This window comes from Trifolium pratense, linkage group LG6 (genome assembly GCF_020283565.1).
Source record: "Trifolium pratense cultivar HEN17-A07 linkage group LG6, ARS_RC_1.1, whole genome shotgun sequence".
NCBI classification, from domain to species: Eukaryota; Viridiplantae; Streptophyta; class Magnoliopsida; order Fabales; family Fabaceae; genus Trifolium; species Trifolium pratense.
Genome location: NC_060064.1, coordinates 44,638,883 through 44,657,216, shown reverse-complemented (window position 1 = coordinate 44,657,216; position 18,334 = coordinate 44,638,883). Strand labels below are relative to the sequence as shown.

Genomic DNA, 18,334 nt, shown 5'->3' with positions numbered 1-18,334 from the left:
AACAACATGATTAAATTATTTAATTGATATCATCGATATACTTGAGATTATTTTTATTGTTTAGACCAAATCGATACGTGGGATTGGTTTACCAATTTAAGTATAATTTGCTTGAGATAAGCTCAACCTCAAATAATTGTATCAAACCTAAATTGAATCTCATTTTACCATATTGTACCTTAGCGGCTTAGCATTTCTTTTTACGAAAATGTTAACGTTCTCGGAGTACCTGTTAAACATATTAAATTGTAAATTTTTGGGAAATTTTTATGAAAATTTATGAAGTAATTAGGACTTGAAATGTTTCACTTTTTAAATATATTATTCCGTTAAATGAAATGTTTAAAAAATTTCCTCAAAACACTCGTTAGTAAGACCCATTTTATTATAAGCTAGTTTGTTAGAGGCTCCTTCATAAGACTCTTTAACAACATAATTCATACCACTGAATTACACATTCGTAAAACAGATTAATGCTTCCATTATATTTGGCAATATTGTAAGCCACTCTTCAATTAGCCTATCTTAAAATTTAATTTTAGCTTAATTACTCACTTAATTGAAAATTGTTATTACAAGTAGTATAACTGGAAACACTAACGTTCTCACTGCTCACTTAATGACTCACTTAATTTAATTTTAGCTTTTTTTTTTGACAAAAATATAATTTTAGCTTAATGACTCACTTAATTGAAAATTGTTATTATAAATGAAAATACAAATTTGTAACATACTCATCTTGGCAGTAAGAAACACTACCATGCCGCTTGAAATAACTGGAATATCTAGAGTTCAAATACTACTTCTCCATATAAAATATGATGTCTCTAATAACTAAGTTAAGCTCACAAAAAATCGACATTTGACTCTATCATATACAAATCTCCAAAATTGGTGTCACATTAAACTGGGGTCCATACATATATCGTATAGACTTAATTTTTCAATCAAACCCGACTCCTACATATAAAATATAATATTCCTATCAACTGAATTTATTTCGCGAAAATTTTTCATCTAAACTCTATCATATGCAAATCTATAAAATTGGTGTCACATTAAGGTATGGCCCATACAAATATCGTATAGGCATATATAAACACATACAAGTGTATGGCTAAAACGGTGCCAAAGAGGCTAAAACACTAATCAAATTTTTAAGTAATAATTATGTTAACATATACTACACCACTTGATCATGTTATATATAACAAGTCCCATGTTACTAAGAATAATAAGCCAACTATTCCTTTAACACCGCCTAGTTGTCTCTTCAACTTCCTTAGATTCACTACAATTTCCTTTGTCTTCATCTCACCATAAGCCTAAAAAACTAGACACGAATCTTTTGGATTCAAGACAGAACAGATAGATCTGCAGTGCTGTTCATTTGACTAACACAGTCATCAAAGTTCAAACACACACAAAAATATTTTAATAATATTATATAATATATATAAAGTGTGAACAAAAGTTTTCACTGTATAAGCATGCAGGTAATGCTTTTTTATGTGATTAAATTATATATATAGTTGAATGTGTAACATGCATTATTCACAATTTCACATCAAAGTTAATAGCCCTTTTGGTTTTTAATATAGATTCTTCATTGGCTCTTTAAAAGGGCACAAGAACAAGAAAGAAAGAGAACCACCTTCAATCTCTTTCACCAAAAGGAAGATATCAATGGTAAGATGGATTTCTATTTGTCAATAAACATGTTTCTCAACTCTTGTAAATTAACTTCTTTTCTGACTTTTGGTATGCAAAATGAAGATTTTTTTTTATAGACAAATGTTAGTTTTAAGTGTTTGAACTTTGGACTTCGTGCTTAAAAATTATTCAGTGTCTCTTAACTCGCCAATCGAGCTACTTGAGACGCAAAATGAAGAATTTTTTTATAGAAAAATGTTAGTAAGTCAATATTTTGTGTTAGTTTTCGGTATTTGAACTTTGGACTTTGTTTAAAAGTTATTCGGCGTCTCTTAACTCGTCAACCGAACTACCTGATGCAAAATGAAGAATAATATAGAAATTAATCTAAATGTTGTTTCATTTTTCAGAACAAAATGTTAAAGGGATAGAGATTAGAGTACTAAACCATGATGGAACATGTAAAAGGACAAAGAGATTTTTATGGAGCAAACATGGTTACAAGAATTTGAAGATATTCTCTTATTTATATAGAAAAGATATTCCAAAAGCTTGTTTTTACAGAACCCTAAAACTAAAGAGAATAGTCTCTATGAAAATGAAGAAAGAAGAATCATCCCGCGAGGAAGCGATCGTTAACAAGACAGATTCGACGAGTCATGGAGGAAATAAGGTTTTGCCTATAAATCATGAGGCATCATTGTCATCTTCAGTTGAAAGAAAGGACCACCAATGTGATAAAAAGAAGCCTATTTCTAGAATGAAAGAGTTACTTAGATGGGCTGCCTCTGCTAAAACAGAGAAAGGAGCAAAATTCTATGGAAAAAAGGTGATTCTTTTTTAATCTCTTTATTTGTTTAGCTTGAGTGTTAGTTGTCCTTCCATATTTTTGTTTTCTCTTTTTCTTCAATAAGAAAAAAACAAAAGGTCCTGGCTCCGCCACTGATTCACCGGCGCAAAAGATCAAAAAACTCAAAAGTTTGAACTTTGTGATCTATGGTTGTGGTTGTGGCTTCACTACTGATTGAGTGGCATAAACATCAAAAACCTTGTTGTCGCAGTTCAAATCGCAAACTTATATTTAAAACTTTTAACTGGTTAACCCATATTGATTGGTCTGATAGTGATGAAGAATAATTTAAAACCTTCGAGTGTACTTTTCTTAAGATCTCACGTTCGAATTTTTCGAGTATCACTTCTTGTATTGGGTCATTTCATACAGAAAGAATCTCTAACTTTAAATGGATCCCTTGCTAGTGGACAGTGAGATTAGTATCATTGGACTAATTGATCCTTGAGTCGGATATCAAGTAAAAAAACCACCCACACACACACATGAATTGGCATGAGAGTGAAGGTTTGGTAACTTGAATCGTACTCTTCTCAAAGTCTCAGTCTTTCAGGTTGAAATCTTAATCCTTTCGGTGTCATTTTCAGTGTTAACTATTGAGAGTTGAAATAGTCCATACAGAATGAATATTTAACTTTAAAACTTTAAATAGGCTCTCGCTAATAAACAGTGTGATTTAATATTCCTCTGACTATTCGGTCCTTGGCCTAATACCGAGTCTTAAAAAAAAAAAAAAAACCTTAACTAGTTTCTCATTTGAGTTTTATCATTGAAAATTTATATCAGGTTTTAATGTTCCGGAGGCGTGGAAACCTGAAAGCATTTAAAGATGATGATGAAGTTATGAGTGAGTCACCAAAGATCAGTTTCAGATGGGATGTAGAAAGCTGCTCCACCACTTCCTCTGCCTATTCAGCTTTCTCAATGGCATCTTCAACAAAAAATGGAAAAAACAAAATTGCAACTTCCACCATATCAATCCCTCATTCAGAAAGTGGACACACCACTTGTAGGAAAGCAAACTGGATCACAACTGACTCTGAATGTATGTAACTTTTTGCATGTCAACCTCCTTTTATTTAATTTACAGCATCTATTTCATTTCTATAGTAGTTTATAAGGTGTTTTATACATATTAACAAATGATGGTTGGACATGAACTTCACTAAAAAGATCAATCATTGGGTGGGACATGCGATTGCGGCCGCCGCAGATGCAGTTGTGATCGTTGCAATTGATGACATTCCAATTGCTACGACGGGCATTGCAATTGTTGTAGCGTGAAATAATTTTAAATTTTTAAAAGTGACACCGTTAATTAAGAAGTCTCACATCGGATGTGAGTTACCTTGGACAATGGTTTATTAAATAAGAGACAATTTTTACCTTAAGCTGGTTTTGTAAGATGAGTTATATTCAATATACAAATTTAAGATGGTATTAGAGTATCTCCAAGAACCATTAGGCCACCCGCTATCGGGTCATCCACTATTTATATTCACGCTTTTATAAATGCGGATCAGGAGGTGTGTGAAGTAGATTGAGACATTGTTAAAAGTAGATCTCTTCTTTTCTCTCAATTTTTCTCAATTTTCATATCTTAACTATTATTGTAATTATCTTTTCTCCATTTTTTTAAAATTTAAATATTGTTCTATATTTATAATCCAATGGTCTAAATGCCATATTATTTCCTAATTTTTTTTTCACTTGAGAGAATCCTTTCTCGATTTGAACAAATATGACCGTAATTGTCTTATACATTTTTTGATGCGGCTACGATGCAGTTGTACACGTGATTGAAGGTCGAAAAGCTAATAGCTAGCTAACTTTTTTTCAGACATTTTGACTAATTTCTAAACCATATTTTTGTTTGTACAGTTGTGGTGCTGGAACTATGAAATAAATGTGACTACAGCAGATGTATCCCATGTGTGGTGAAGGGGTAGCAGGCAATCTATGTCTCAAGTTAATGCTCTAGTATAGTATTTTGAGTGTTGTTCATGGCTAATTTCTATCCAGATATTTTGTAAAAAAATTATGTAACTTAACTAAAGATAGAGATGTCAAGAGGCACAAGAGAAAGAGATGTAATATCTGTAGTTAATGATCTGAATGTATTAGATGTGAATGAGAATGTTTGCCATCTACATTATTAGAGGTGTAAATTAATTGCTTCTTGACTTTATTAATGTAGGAGATGAGTTTACAAGTCAGTGGAACTACTTTTATTTTTTATAAAAAAATATATTAAACACTCATTTTGGTCTTTTACAAATTTTAGACGGGACAATTCAGTCTCTGGTAAACATAAAACTCAAATTAGTCTCTAACATTTTTATATTAGAGACAAATTAGTTCTTCTGTTATAACGAATCGAAAAACTAGTTTATCCTCAATATGAAAAATTGAAAATGTCAGAGACTAATTTGAATTTTATTTTTTTCAAAAGCTAAATTGTTTTATCAAAAATTTATTAGATCAAAATGTATCTTCTCACTCAAAAAAATATTTAGAGTGAGTGAATGATGTACTCCCTCCGGTCCTTTTTATAAGGAACAATTTGGGAAAAAAATTTGGTCCTTTTTATAAGAAACAATCATTAAATTTATTGTTACAATTCCATTTATACCCTTATTAAATTGTATCAAATTAATCCATTCCAAAGTTATGCATTAATTAGAGTGACATATTCCCTAATATTACAATAGATACAATAGACAAGGATAAATTAATACACCAAGGTTAGTTTTGGAATAGATTGTAAAATTTTAGAATTTTTAATAAGAAAGAGAATGTTCCTTGGTCTGTGTGTTTTTTCCAAATTATTCCTTATAAAAAGGACCGGAGGGAGTCTTAGTCTAGAGTAGAGACAACTTTAAGGTCAAAAAACCACTTACCAAAGTATTTAATTTCCATGTATAAGTGTTAGCGGGGATTATTAAAATAAGAGAAATGTTATTGTAACAACTTGATAGGCAATTTATTAGACAACTTTAACTACTATTCATTTATATACTAGTTTATACTTTATACTATACAATATTCAAAGAATAGTAGCTAAAGTTGTCTAAAAAGTTGTTTACCAAGTTGTTACAATAACATTTCTCTTAAAATAAAATGCATTAGGAACAAATGAACAACAATTAAAATAAAATTTCAACTTATATACTTCTTTTTTAACTCCAAAGATTATATAGATAAAAACGAGTGGAGTATAAGAGAGAGGGACCAAACCAAACCCTCAAAAAACTAACAAAATTTATAAGAAGGGAGCCTATTCCTAGCAAAATTTATAAGAAGTACATCAAACTTGTGAATTTTTAAATCCAACTTAAATAAAATTATTTAAATCTAGTTGCATATTATATCAGTAATGTTGATTATCTCCTCTCAGGCAAGTTCTACCATGCACAAGTGCATCATATGGTGCATGGTGCACAAGTCATCGATTTCATTATAACGAATATGAATTTTACAAAATTCACTGTTGGATTAAAAGTTTATATGATATAGATCATCCATAATTTTTTTTGAAAAAATTGAAAATCATTTGATATGTTATTGAGACCCGTCAAAATTAACGGTTTATGAATTTTTATTAAATACTGTTAATCTTTATGAGTCTCAATAACATATCAAATGATTTTCAATTTTTTCAAAAAAAATTATGGATGATCTATATATGATATAAACTTTCAATCAAACGGTGGATTTTGTAAAATTCGTATTCGTTATAATGGAATTGATGACTTGTACACCATGCATCATATGGTGCACTTGTGCATGTTAGCCAAAGGAACTACCTTATTATCACTAGCTTATACTATTTTTTTCAAATGTTACTTCACGTATGATTTTGAGTTTATAACTTATACGGTCTAATTGTTTATCTCGAATTTACCACAAGCAAAATTTATACCAATCATACATTCCATAATGCCTTGAAGCAGTGACACAATAGGATTAAAGTACCATTTGTTTTAGATTCACTATTTTTTTTTCCCACCACCAATATATGATCCAATGGACCGTCTAATCTGGTTCAGAGGTCAGTTCTAGCATCAAGTAATTTCAGCTCTCATTAAAAAAAATAATAAGTAAATGAAATTGCGTAACAGCTTTACGAAATGGTTTTATTCATGCCTAGAAGACAGTTCTAGGGTTTGACCCCAACTAGAGGTTGCTATATATTTCCTCCCGTCTTTAATATAAGAAAAAATTTATTTTTTAGATACGTTGAAAATTGATGTATCTAGACTATATCATAAATAAAATATATCAATTTCTCAATGTATCTAAAAAATAATCTCTTTCTTATATTAAGGACTAGAGGGAGTATATAGTATCAACTTTTTAGTTCTCATTGGAAAGAAACTCTGCTAATTTATTAAATTTTATAGTTTTATTTGGTTTAATTTAAAATAATTTAATTGATATTATTTGGATACATACACAATATACATGTACATATTATTAAATTTTGAACGAAGAACAATAAAATAGTACACACAAAATACATCTACATTTCGTTATTTGGGCCATGTATTGTATAGCTTGGGCAACTTGGGCTTTGCCGAAAGCGATAGATCCAAAAAATGTTTCCTTACAACCCCTTTCTTCTGGAAGAATCATTCACCTTGACTATAAAGATAATTTCTCATTCGAGCCCGTCATTCTTTTCTATCCCTTGAAATTCCAATTTTGCATTTACAAAAAAATTTGGTTCGCATAAACCGAATTTTTTATACAATGGTAAAAATGGAAATCCAAGGGGTCGTATAAAAGAATCATGGAATCGGATGAAAAATTATCGACCAGAAATATACCTCTAAACTTCAATGGATGGATATATTGTTCATTGACTATAGCTTAGTTTGCAGGTATGTTTTTGTAGTCTGTCCAAAAGCATGATTCCAAACGTAGGAAATTTATTTATTTTCAGTCAATACTTGAATATTTCAATTGCAGCACACTTTGTGGATCTATAGTCTCCAAATTATGAAGACTAACACTTCATATTGTTTCAAAAAATAGTTACGACACAATATAAAAGTCAAATAGTCAACCCACTTGGGTTGGTCGAGTGGTATTGGCTTGAACCCTTGGAGTGTGTTCCTCTCAAGGTCTCAGATTCGATTCTCACTGGTGCCAATTTCGGTGGGCTGAGTCCATACAGAGCAAAAAAAACTCTGGCTTTAAATGGGGTCCCCGCAAGTAGGCGGTGAGATTGGTCCCCTTGAATTAGTCGTCCTAAGGCCGGATACCAAGTTTTCAAAAAATAAATAAAAGTCAAATAGTCAAAACTTTCAATATGCATCACTGATTCCTTTAGTAATAACCATTAAACCACTTTTCATCTGCGTCTTTTACATGTAGAGTCAAGATTCAAACCCGAAATCTCTTACTTTTCATCTTAAATAATGGTGAATTCATAACCATTATGTTGAATATGTAGTTTGTGTTGTTGGAGTTTGTTTGAAGTCCCACATTGCTTAGGTTCCCGGGATGTGAAGTGTATAAATATGTGAGGGCAACCTCACCCTTTGAGCTAGCTTTTGGGGTTGAGATCCAAGCATATTTAACACATTAAACCACTTGAAAAAACTACATGCAGTCATGCAATCAAAATAGATCTGACTGTCCGATTAAAATTTGACAGTCTATATTTAAAACAGTTATACAGATCAATTAAATCTTCTTTTTAATCTGAAACGTCCCATCATAATTAAACGACAATACCACATCTATCTTAATTACATCATTGACGGTAGGCAATCAAAATTCATTCTTAAATAGACTCCTAAATCTCTCATGTTACAAGTCCATTGTGGTCCTCATTTTTCATTATGAAGGAGATAGAATTTTTTTTTTTTTACAATTAATGAGATTTAAAAGTGAGATTTGAAGAATAACAAAAACATGAGAAAATAAATACAATTAGAGAGAATTCACTTCCCCTAAAACCATACTTCTAGAAGGGAACTACTGCATGAAAAAAGGTCAACAACCGACACATATGATCCACACACCCCTTTCAATAATGGAACAAACAACCAAACCAATCTACTCCAACCATCCACTACGTGTGACTTTTCTGAGTATTCTAAGTGTCTTGTTCTCCTATGTTATGTTCTATTCCTCTATCCATATAATATCCAAATACTCCACTTTCAGATTCACAAATTAACATGACAACAGAAATCACAGATCTTAGCTTAGACCTCATAGAATTCATCTTATCACATCTTCCAATTCCAACTTTAATTCAAGCTTCAACAGTTTGCAAATTATGGCACACAATAATCTCATCATCTTCCTTTTCATCAAACCACAAACACAAACACAAACCTTGGTTTTTCCTTCATGGTATTCACAACATCTCTTCCAAAAATAATCAATCTTTTGCATTTGATCCTTCTTCTAACTCTTGGTTCCTTCTTCCAACACCTCAACAACCACTTCACTATCCTAACAACACTTCATTCATTGGTACTTCTTCATTTTTCTTCATCACTGCTCCTAACTTTCTCTACACTCCTATTATCAACCCTCTTGTTTGGTATTCTACTCCACCTCTAAATTTTCCTAGAATCAATCCTCTTTTGGGTGTTTTCAATGATGATTGTTCTTTCAAGTTTATTGTTGTTGGTGGTGTTAGGTTTATTGGTAATCTTGTTGATATAGAAGATCGTTTAGATGTTGAAATCTATGACCCTCTTTTGGGTTCTTGGGATTTAGCACCTCCTCTTCCTGCTGATTTTAGATCTGGAAACTCTTCTTCATCACTTTCATCTGCTTTATTCAAAGGGAAATTTTATGTTTTTGGGATTTATTCATGTTTTGTTTCTTCTTTTGATTTGAAACTTTGTGTTTGGAGTGATGTTAAGATTGTTAGGCCAATTGGGGTTGTGTTTTCTTTCATGATTGCTTGTAGGGAAAGACTTATTTTAGCTGGTGTTTGTAATTCACCAAGTGGGTCTAGTTTCAATTTATGGGAGGTTGATGAAAAAAGTATGGATTTTTATGAGATTGGTGTTATGCCTCATGATTTGCTTTGTAGTCTTTTTGATGGTGATGAAGATGATAAATTTGCTAGCTTGAAGTGTGTTGGATTGGGTGATCTTATATATGTTTTTAATGAGGATTATCATAGGATGTATCCGGCTTGTGTTTGCGAAATTCGGAATGGGAAATGTTATTGGAGGAGGGTGCCTCAATTGCCATCACTTATGAATAAGTTTCATAAAGTTGTTAGCTTTTGTTCAAATGTTTCATTGCATAGTATTTTGGGTGAAGGTCAACACCATGGACTTCATTAAGCTCTTCGCGGATTGTTTTCGACTACTAGGTATTCACTTGACACTGAATTTGGTTGTGTTCTGTTTTGAATATGATTTCATTGTGTGTGTGTGTGTGTGGATCCTTTGATCATAAGAAATTATTTGCTCTCTGTGGTCAATTATTATGTATGAATTTCATGTTAGTTATAACACAACACTTTTTTGGGTGTCTATGATTGCTTGATGTAATTAAACTTACCAAATATGTTTAGTGCATTGACCCTTAATCAATTTAGTTGTACATGTTTACTTTGTTAGCATGGTAATAGCAAGATATGAGATTTGTTGCCGGACTTTTCAATAATGTTTTTTTTGGTATTAACCATCCAGTTCCCAGAGGTCCGGTAATCAAAGTTCGGTACGATGTAATTAAAGTCTGGCCAATAATTGGTCCTACCAGGAATCGAACTCGAGTTCTCTTGAACGATTCCTCCTAGGGAGAGCTCATTAACCTGAACACTTGAACCTGATGTCTTGGTTAACTTTCCAATACCTTTGTCTTAGTTGGTTAGTTGACTTTAGTAGTATTTAATAATGATTGTATATTAGTTCAAATGAGAGTGTGTGAAAAGTAGTTTTGAGATAAGTCAGGCTTAATACGCTAGGCTTACGGATAACTATAGTTGGCTATGATACATCATTGCCAAGTTGGCTCTTGTACATGAGACATCTAGTATGTCTGACCAGCATCGACTCTAATTCGGTAATTCCACTATTGGGTCATGATGGGAGCCTAAGGATGGTTAAAGTAACCACTGAATGGATCAAAGTACCAGCGGGCAAGAACGCACTGATCTGTAGTACGCCTCAGGAGTCGGTTTGGACACTGCATTTTCATTTAAACTTTAAGAAATTTGATACATAGCGGTCTCCTCCATTTATACGTTGTTCAACACTCACTTTTATTCAATTGCGAAACTTCTTACTCAGCTTCATATTCAAATAGGTTGGGGAGTCAGCTATTTTGTCTACAAATTATCTACCATTATTGTACTTTTACACTACTTTCATTTTCCAGTATTTCATTATCCAACACTGCTATTTTGTGATTCAACAGAAAAAAGGAGGAAATACTCATTGCTGAAAGAAGAGAAAAGAAGGTTTGCTCAAGACATTAGTATATAGATGTTGCTTGATAAATGTACCTAAGACATGTGCAGCATTCACATAAGATAAGAGCAGCTGTGATAAATATGTAATTAATAACTTATATAAGTTTATGTAAATTTTTTTTTTTTTTTATCAATCCTTGACCTTTCCTTCACTTTTTTCCTTCTTAGTGATATTGGCAACTGTGTGGTATTTAGTAATTTCAAATATAAATATAGTCGGTGTTTAATATCAGACCTGACAACACTTAATCTGAGGAGTGCTCGTGCTTCACAACCTAAGATACATAATTTTTTTTTTTTACTGTGAACTTTGAGTTTCTTTGATTAATTTCTCGATTGCTTTAGAATTTGGTATGTAGTGAGATTTTCAATCAATGTAGAAAATTATATTTGTTGAGAATGACCATTTAACATCTTTTGTTTGATAAAGATTATAGGCATTACTTTTTCAAGATTAAATGAAAACTTGCTTATGTCAACATTACTTTTTCAAGACTAAATGAAAACTTGCTTATGTTGACATAAATAACTTTGATTTGAGGCTTAAATACTTCATCAGAGGCAAATAATTTACATGTCTTTGCTTCTGTTGATAAGACTAATTGAGATATTTATACTTATAATTTCAATTTTCACACTTGAAGGAATTTGTCAAATGATAAATTGCTTAATTTGATCATTAAAATCAATTATGGGCTAAAATTCCAAGCTATTTTTAACTCTCTTTGATTTCAATAATCTCCTCACAATCTTTCTCATTTTTTTTTATCATGATAAACAAAATTTATGAACAATTTTTCTTTAGATACAAGATTATTTCAAAAATATACTTCAAAATCTCTCCCTAAATCCAAGGCATGCATTTTTATTTTTTTTGTTTTGGGTACATTTGCCATGCATTTTATTATGGACTAATAATGCGTGTGAATCTACAAGATGTACCTAATTAAGAAAAAAATCAAAAACTAATTTAATGATTTACTCAACCATAAATTTTAACTTCTATGGTAACCTAAGCAAACCCCAAACTCTAGACTAAACAACAATACTCTCTCCGTCCCAAAACTTCAGTTTTTTTAGAGTTTTGCACGGAGGTTAAGAAAGGATAAAAATTAATAAGTTAAGTCATTTTTATCTTTACTTTATTAAGAAAGAGAAAATATATTTAATTAATGTTTTAACTTTTAGTAAGGGTACAAATGGTAAAGTATCACTAATTGTGCATTGCTTTCTTAAAAGGACTAAAGATTTGGGACAAAACTAAAAAGGTAAAAGGACCAAATTACACAAATTAAGAAATGTAATTAATGTTGTATGGAAAAGAGAAATTATGAGTTAGTTTACAAAATTGTCCTTCATTAATGGTATATGAAAGATAAATTGAATAATTAAAAGAAGAGAGAGTAATAAATTTAAGATGGTTCATAATTTTATCTCACCCCACATTCCGGTGACTTTAATTTTATCATATTATCTGTAGTCATTTTGTCGTTGTATGATATTAATTTGGATGTCGTAAATTTGTCCTTTATTGATTATTAAAATGAATGAATATTGTTATTTTCAGTAAAAAAAAAAAAAAAACATGATGCGTCAATATATTATTACATGTGTAAATAATATTACACCAAAGGTATATATAAATTGTTTGTTTCTTGAGATGTCACTTGGTTGATGACTTGTGTTACAACTGAGAGGTACTCAATTCGAGACGCGACACCAAGAAAAGATACATATAAATTAAATTTGGTAGGGATATCGCGCTGTATGTGCAGGAGCCGTGATTCGAACCTCAAACAATCGACTTATTCACATTTAAGATGAATTTTTTAACCGATAGACTACTTCACAAAAAATAAATAACATAAGTACAAAAAATGATATAAACAAGCAAACAAAACAAACGGAGGAAGAGGTTTTAGGAAAAACTTTACCCCTTCCCATTTGTACTCTCTCTCATTCCTTTTCTAGGGTTTTAAGGTTAGGGTTTCATTCATTCACCCCTTTCTCTCTCTCTACCTCTTTCTCTCTCTTCCTTTCGATTCTCCATCCATGGATAGGTATCAGAAGGTCGAAAAACCCAAACCAGACTCTCCAATCAACGAAAATGAGATCCGTATCACCACTCAAGGCGCCATTCGTAACTACATCACTTACGCCACTTCACTTCTTCAGGTCCTTCATTCTCTTCAATCACTCTTTGCATGTTTTCATTCGATTATTCATCTTTCATTTTTGGTTCTGTTCCGATTGATGTTGTTATTCATGTTGATTAATGTAATGCTGTGTTTGTTGGCTTTTGATTAATTGATTTTGTTTTGTTCGTTGGAGTGATTTTTGTTATTATGAAGAACTTGATAGTGGATACTTTTTGTGGAAAATGTTTGAATGGAAGAATGAATAATCAATTATGATGCATTTTATGATTTTTGTTTTTTGTAGATTCTATTGGAAGCTTGTTGTTGTTTGTATCTGTTATGATAACATTTTGGAATCTCATTTTAAGCCGGTTTCGTTTATTTTGTTACTTTTCGGGTATTTGTTTTGTTCGTTTCGGTGCTTTAATTGGATATACTATTCAACCGATACTAAACGTAATGATGCTGATGATTACTAGGATTTTGTAATTGCCGTTATCCGAAACATTATAGCTGTACTAAGAACTTTCTGTATACGCAAGGTGTGCGTAGGAGACTGTTTTTGAAATATTGGTGTATTCTTACGACATAAAAGGAAGTTGGGATGTTAACATTTTGACCTTGTCTCGTAGAAAAAGCAGAAATTGAAATAAATAACCGTCTTATGAAATAGATTGGTGTTGGTTTATATATCTTTATTAGTTTTGATTCAAATTAGCTGATTCAATTAAGCACCTAATGTAATGGATTGTTGATTCGGATTCGGAAGCAGCATTGCAGAAAGTCTATGCTTAAGAGGGGTATATGAGACAGTAAGAGAAGTAAATCTATCTCTTGAAACATTTGTTAGAATGTAAAACGCAAAATTAATTCGATGTCTGCAAAACCTTGAAGCTTTTCACTTCCTCTGCTTTTGTATTGTAGTATACGTGTTGGTTCGTTTACTTTAGTTATGGTGTTTGTTATAACAAAATTTGGATTGATAACAACTACTAACTACTAAGCCACTTGGAGGGGCTGCTATGCTTATTATGAAACGACACCCTTGACCTCTATTAGAACCTAATTTGCTAAAAGATTAAATATCAGTAATGTACTTTGTAATTGTTTCTGCCATCATTTTACTTTGATATTTCTATGCATTTATTGTTTTATAAGTGTCTCATAATGGTCTAGAATATCGTAATAGAAATCATATATTTCTGATTCAAATCATTCAATGCTAACCAATAAACGAATGTATCAATTCCAATTGGCAAGTTTAACAGGAACCTATTAGAATCATATAGGTGTTTATACATACTGAGGATTGCACATTGTGCAATAAGAGAAATGTTTTTTACTTTTGCATTGGATTAAGCAGATTCTGTTACCTGACTGATGAAGAAAACTATGATATTAGTGTGCTTTTCTTTTTCATTTTTCAAATAGACTCCCATATTTGTTTGGTAATTCGGTAGGCTCGAAATGAATGTGTTTCCTTGCCATTCTTCTGTCGCCCTTCAGATTGAGACTATACCCCTCTTCCTCTGACTATAATTCTGTTCTCCATGCTTTATAATTTTAATATTTTTCTTCTATAATTTTCAAATATTTATGACGTTATTCTATGGTTTATGAATATAACTTTTTTGACTCTTGTGAGTAAACTCAGGTTTCTAAATATTTTGTCACGTGTCATAGGTGATCTTATTCTCATTAAACATGAATCAATGTTTTTTGTCGCTTTTACATGTATATGCATCTTTTATATTTTTTTAAATTACATTATGCATCACTTTGTTAACAAAATATATCAATCATCATTCACCATTCTAAAAACATTTTTATTCCTATTGTGTATCGTAATTTGACTGCAATGTTTCAGACCACTTGAGTTTGTCATTCTTTAAAATCATTTTGTCCCTCCCAACAACTTATTTACCCAAAATTACTGTCCAATTTGGATTGCTTATTTGAATGGCTTACTCTAATTAATTTGAAACCCGGTATTGTCGTATTATTTTGCAGTAAAATCATATAAAATCCTGTAAGTGGCACATGTGTAGGAAACTGTTTTTCTGGTCTATGCCATCTTATATTTGTTATTTTGTATTTCGTCCAGGAAAAGCATGCCAAAGAAATTGTCTTGAAGGCAATGGGACAAGCAATCAGCAAGACAGTTGCCATTGCAGAGATTCTGAAGGTCATTTCTTTGCAAGATGTTTTTCTCTTTCTCCATATATGTTCTTTAAAATTTATGCAAATATCAGTCTAGTATATGTTTTTGGTAGAAAATAACTTCAAAATAATTGACCCTAGTGATAGAACAATTGAAAAGTTCCCTGGTTAATAAATCTAAAATAAGGCTTTCAATCTAAAATGAGGTTGCCACTGTACTTTAGCATTTGTATTGATTTTCCGTGATTGGCTTTCAATTTCTTTAAACAGAAGAGGATTGCCCTTTTGCACCAAGATACTGCCATCAGCTCAGTAAGCATAACAGATGTCTGGGAGCCTATTGAAGAGGGTCTTGTACCGTGAGTTTTGTTTGAATTTTTCATGTTCTACATGTATTTTTTTTCCTATTTGGATGGTGAAGTTGCTGAACATCCGGATTTAATGCAGTGTGGAAATGACTCGGCATGTCTCTATGATTTCAATCACCTTGTCAACTGGAGAATTAAACCAAAACTCTCCTGGGTGAGTTCCTTAACTAGTTTCATTTATATGCTGTTTTTTGCCATTAAAAAGAAAGCCTTTTTGTGAATCCGTTCCTGGATTGTTTGACTTAACTTATTTAGAACGTCTTTATGATTTTGTATTTAGGTATCAAGCTCCGTCTAATGTGGAACAACCAAAGCAGCACTCCAATTATCAGCAGCAGCCTATGAAACCAGCACAGGATTCTTATAATGCTGTAAATGAAGGTAACAAACTATAACTATATTAACCATTCATTAAAATAATAGACTGTTGAATATACACATTCTAACTTTTAGCACTTACTATTATTATGTCTTCTAGACTCATATGGCCGAGGTCGTGGTCGAGGTAGGGGCAGAGGGAGAGGAAGGAGTTGGGGTAGGGGTGGTTATGGCGGCTATCAAGGTGGTTATGGAAATTACCAAGGTGGATATGGATATTACCAAGGTGGATTTTCAAATTATCAAGGTATGGATTTTAAATGCTGGAGTTTAACGTTATGGTACTTTGCTAGTATTGTCTACTTTTTGCAAACTTTTATATAGTACTTAGGTTGTGCTTGGTTCGTGACAGATAATGGTGGGTATTCTAATCGTGGCCGAGGCGGAGGCCGAGGCAGAGGTTGGGGATTTCGTGGTGAGTTTGATTTATTATGTTGTCCCTGTTTTTATACGATGCCGATGAATGTCTTTTCTTTATCTCTTACAAACTACAATATTATGGAGGACTAAAATTTAATAGGAACCAAACTTGAAAGAATGTGATTTTGTAGGAACTAAAAACATATTTAACCCATTTTTTAATTAGAAAAAGGAGTTGAGCTTTTTTGCTATTAGCCTAGTATATTTCTACAATTTTTTTCTTCTTCTGGCAGTATGCATGGTGTGAGTGTTGCTTAGTTACCAGTTCCTCTTAGTGTATGCATCCATCAATGAGTATGGAAAACTGATAGTTGTATTTATGACGTAGATGTGGGTTTAGTCTGATCAAAACCTGATCTTCTAATGTTGTATATTGTAATAGGTACTGGTTATGGTGGTGGCAGAGGTGGAGGATACGAAGGTGGTCGAGGCGGAGGATACGAAGGTGGAAGAGGTGGAGGTTATGATGGTGGTCGAGGTGGAGGTTATGACGGTGGTCGAGGTGGAGGATACGAAGGTGGAAGAGGTGGAGGTTACGAAGGAGGCAGAGGTGGAGGTTATGAAGGAGGCAGAGGTGGAGGTTATGATGGAGGTAGAGGTGGAGGTTATGAAAGAAACAGAGGTCTGGGTTATGAAGGTGGCCGAGGTGGAGGAATGGGTTATGTAGGAGGCAGAGGTGGAGGTACGGGTTATGATGGAGGAAGAGGTGGAGGAATGGGTTTTGAAAGAGGCAGGGGAGGAGGCAGGGGTTATAACCGTGGGAGGGGAAGAATCGGCGGTGGACGTGGTAGGAATGGAGAAAACCAGGCATGATAGCAATAGGTGTTAATTTCATTCTTGCTAAATGCTTTTGCCTTAATAGTGCAGTTTGTTTATTAGAATACTTTGTTGATAGTATGATCTGGCTCATGATACAGCATTTATGTTTTTTTCTTGATGAAACTGATTTGAGCAAGGTTTTGTTCATCTTTAGATTTAGCTGGAAAAAGCATCTTTGGTTTTATGATTGCTGTAATTGATTACACCTTTTATGGTTTTGCCAACACCATATTTTTATCTGTATCTGGTTTTTTTTTTATGGTTTTCAATTTAATCAAAGTAGCTCCTTTTTTTTTTAATTGCTGATAACCGTGCACGATTCAATTAAATCTCTTTGTAGATTAGTAGATACACCCTGTTTTAGTATTTTACAGTCTCAGTTTCATGTATATACTAGAAAGTGGAAATTGTGAATACCATTAGGATGAAATGCCTAAAATTCATAATGCAGGCCATTTCCCACCTATATCACCTGCCTAAAATTCACATTCTTAGTGATGAAAATAAGGGTTTTGCAGGTTCATACGTGTGCCCGATCCTATCTAATGTCCTTGTAGTTTTTTTATTGAGTTGCATATTTTTTTTTTTTCACCACCGATATCTGGTCTACTGAACTGCTTAATATGGTTTGAGGATTAGTTTTGGCATCAAGTGGTTCCGGCCCCTCTTGATCACATGTTAATGATAAACTAGAACAATTAATATCCACCGTGGTATACTAATCAATGGCTTGGATTAAATGTACACATCTCATTATTCGGAGAACCCAATTATTTTATTTATTTCCTATTCATTTTTTCACAAACTATTTCTTTTTTTAGTCTTCTCTTCCCATAATAATTTTCTCTCAATTATGCTAGAATCAGATAATCATGGATCCCTCTCTAGTGAACGAAATCATTCTTGGACAATTAGCAGTTTGTGATTATTAATTTTCTTCATATTCAAACAAAAATTATGTTAACAAATAGCTACACTCACAAACTCTTGCGACGACATTAGCTGATTAGCATGTCCAATGGCAATCTCATAGCCTTGAGGGATGCTGGATGCATCATCTCCATATTCTTCCATCTGTGTATTTTCTGTTTAC

At 32.4% G+C, this 18,334-nt stretch overlaps 3 protein-coding genes across 5 annotated transcripts; all 3 read left to right on the top strand.

Annotated features, from left to right (window-relative positions):
- Window positions 1-1,227: 1,227 nt before the first annotated feature.
- On the top strand, window positions 1,228-4,715 carry LOC123893130. Its single transcript, XM_045943053.1, has 5 exons — window positions 1,228-1,496; window positions 1,602-1,689; window positions 2,064-2,482; window positions 3,290-3,548; window positions 4,385-4,715. The coding sequence occupies exons 1-5, from the start codon at window positions 1,491-1,493 to the stop codon at window positions 4,402-4,404; spliced, it is 792 nt and encodes a 263-aa protein (XP_045799009.1). The 5' UTR covers window positions 1,228-1,490; the 3' UTR covers window positions 4,405-4,715.
- Window positions 4,716-8,435: 3,720 nt separating this feature from the next.
- LOC123890213 (F-box/kelch-repeat protein At3g24760) lies at window positions 8,436-10,937 on the top strand. 3 transcript variants are annotated; one of them, XM_045939780.1, is made up of 3 exons: window positions 8,497-9,854; window positions 10,793-10,806; window positions 10,838-10,937. In XM_045939780.1, the coding sequence occupies exon 1, from the start codon at window positions 8,695-8,697 to the stop codon at window positions 9,823-9,825; it is 1,131 nt and encodes a 376-aa protein (XP_045795736.1). In that variant the 5' UTR covers window positions 8,497-8,694; the 3' UTR covers window positions 9,826-9,854; window positions 10,793-10,806; window positions 10,838-10,937. The 3 variants fall into 3 exon arrangements, with proteins under 3 accessions (XP_045795734.1, XP_045795736.1, XP_045795735.1); XM_045939778.1 differs by lacking the exon at window positions 10,793-10,806 and having other exon boundaries at window positions 8,436-9,854; window positions 10,904-10,937; XM_045939779.1 differs by having other exon boundaries at window positions 10,793-10,937.
- Window positions 10,938-12,842: 1,905 nt separating this feature from the next.
- On the top strand, window positions 12,843-17,484 carry LOC123892486 (glycine-rich protein DOT1). The gene is made up of 8 exons (XM_045942275.1): window positions 12,843-13,133; window positions 15,201-15,281; window positions 15,527-15,615; window positions 15,704-15,778; window positions 15,905-16,005; window positions 16,103-16,249; window positions 16,355-16,417; window positions 16,805-17,484. Exons 1-8 carry the CDS (start codon window positions 13,011-13,013, stop codon window positions 17,233-17,235), a joined length of 1,110 nt encoding a protein of 369 aa, XP_045798231.1. The 5' UTR covers window positions 12,843-13,010; the 3' UTR covers window positions 17,236-17,484.
- Window positions 17,485-18,334: the final 850 nt, after the last annotated feature.

Coding starts and splice junctions, on each gene's coding strand:
- LOC123890213 (XM_045939778.1), top strand. CDS start 8,695: ATGACAACAGAAATCACAGATCTTAGCTTAGACCTCATAGAATTCATC.
- LOC123892486 (XM_045942275.1), top strand. CDS start 13,011: ATGGATAGGTATCAGAAGGTCGAAAAACCCAAACCAGACTCTCCAATC. Junction 15,779..15,904: donor TTAAACCAAAACTCTCCTGG/GTGAGTTCCTTA, acceptor TTTTGTATTTAG/GTATCAAGCTCCGTCTAATG. Junction 16,006..16,102: donor TTATAATGCTGTAAATGAAG/GTAACAAACTAT, acceptor TATGTCTTCTAG/ACTCATATGGCCGAGGTCGT.
- LOC123893130 (XM_045943053.1), top strand. Junction 1,690..2,063: donor CCAAAAGGAAGATATCAATG/GTAAGATGGATT, acceptor TTCATTTTTCAG/AACAAAATGTTAAAGGGATA. Junction 3,549..4,384: donor GATCACAACTGACTCTGAAT/GTATGTAACTTT, acceptor TTGTTTGTACAG/TTGTGGTGCTGGAACTATGA.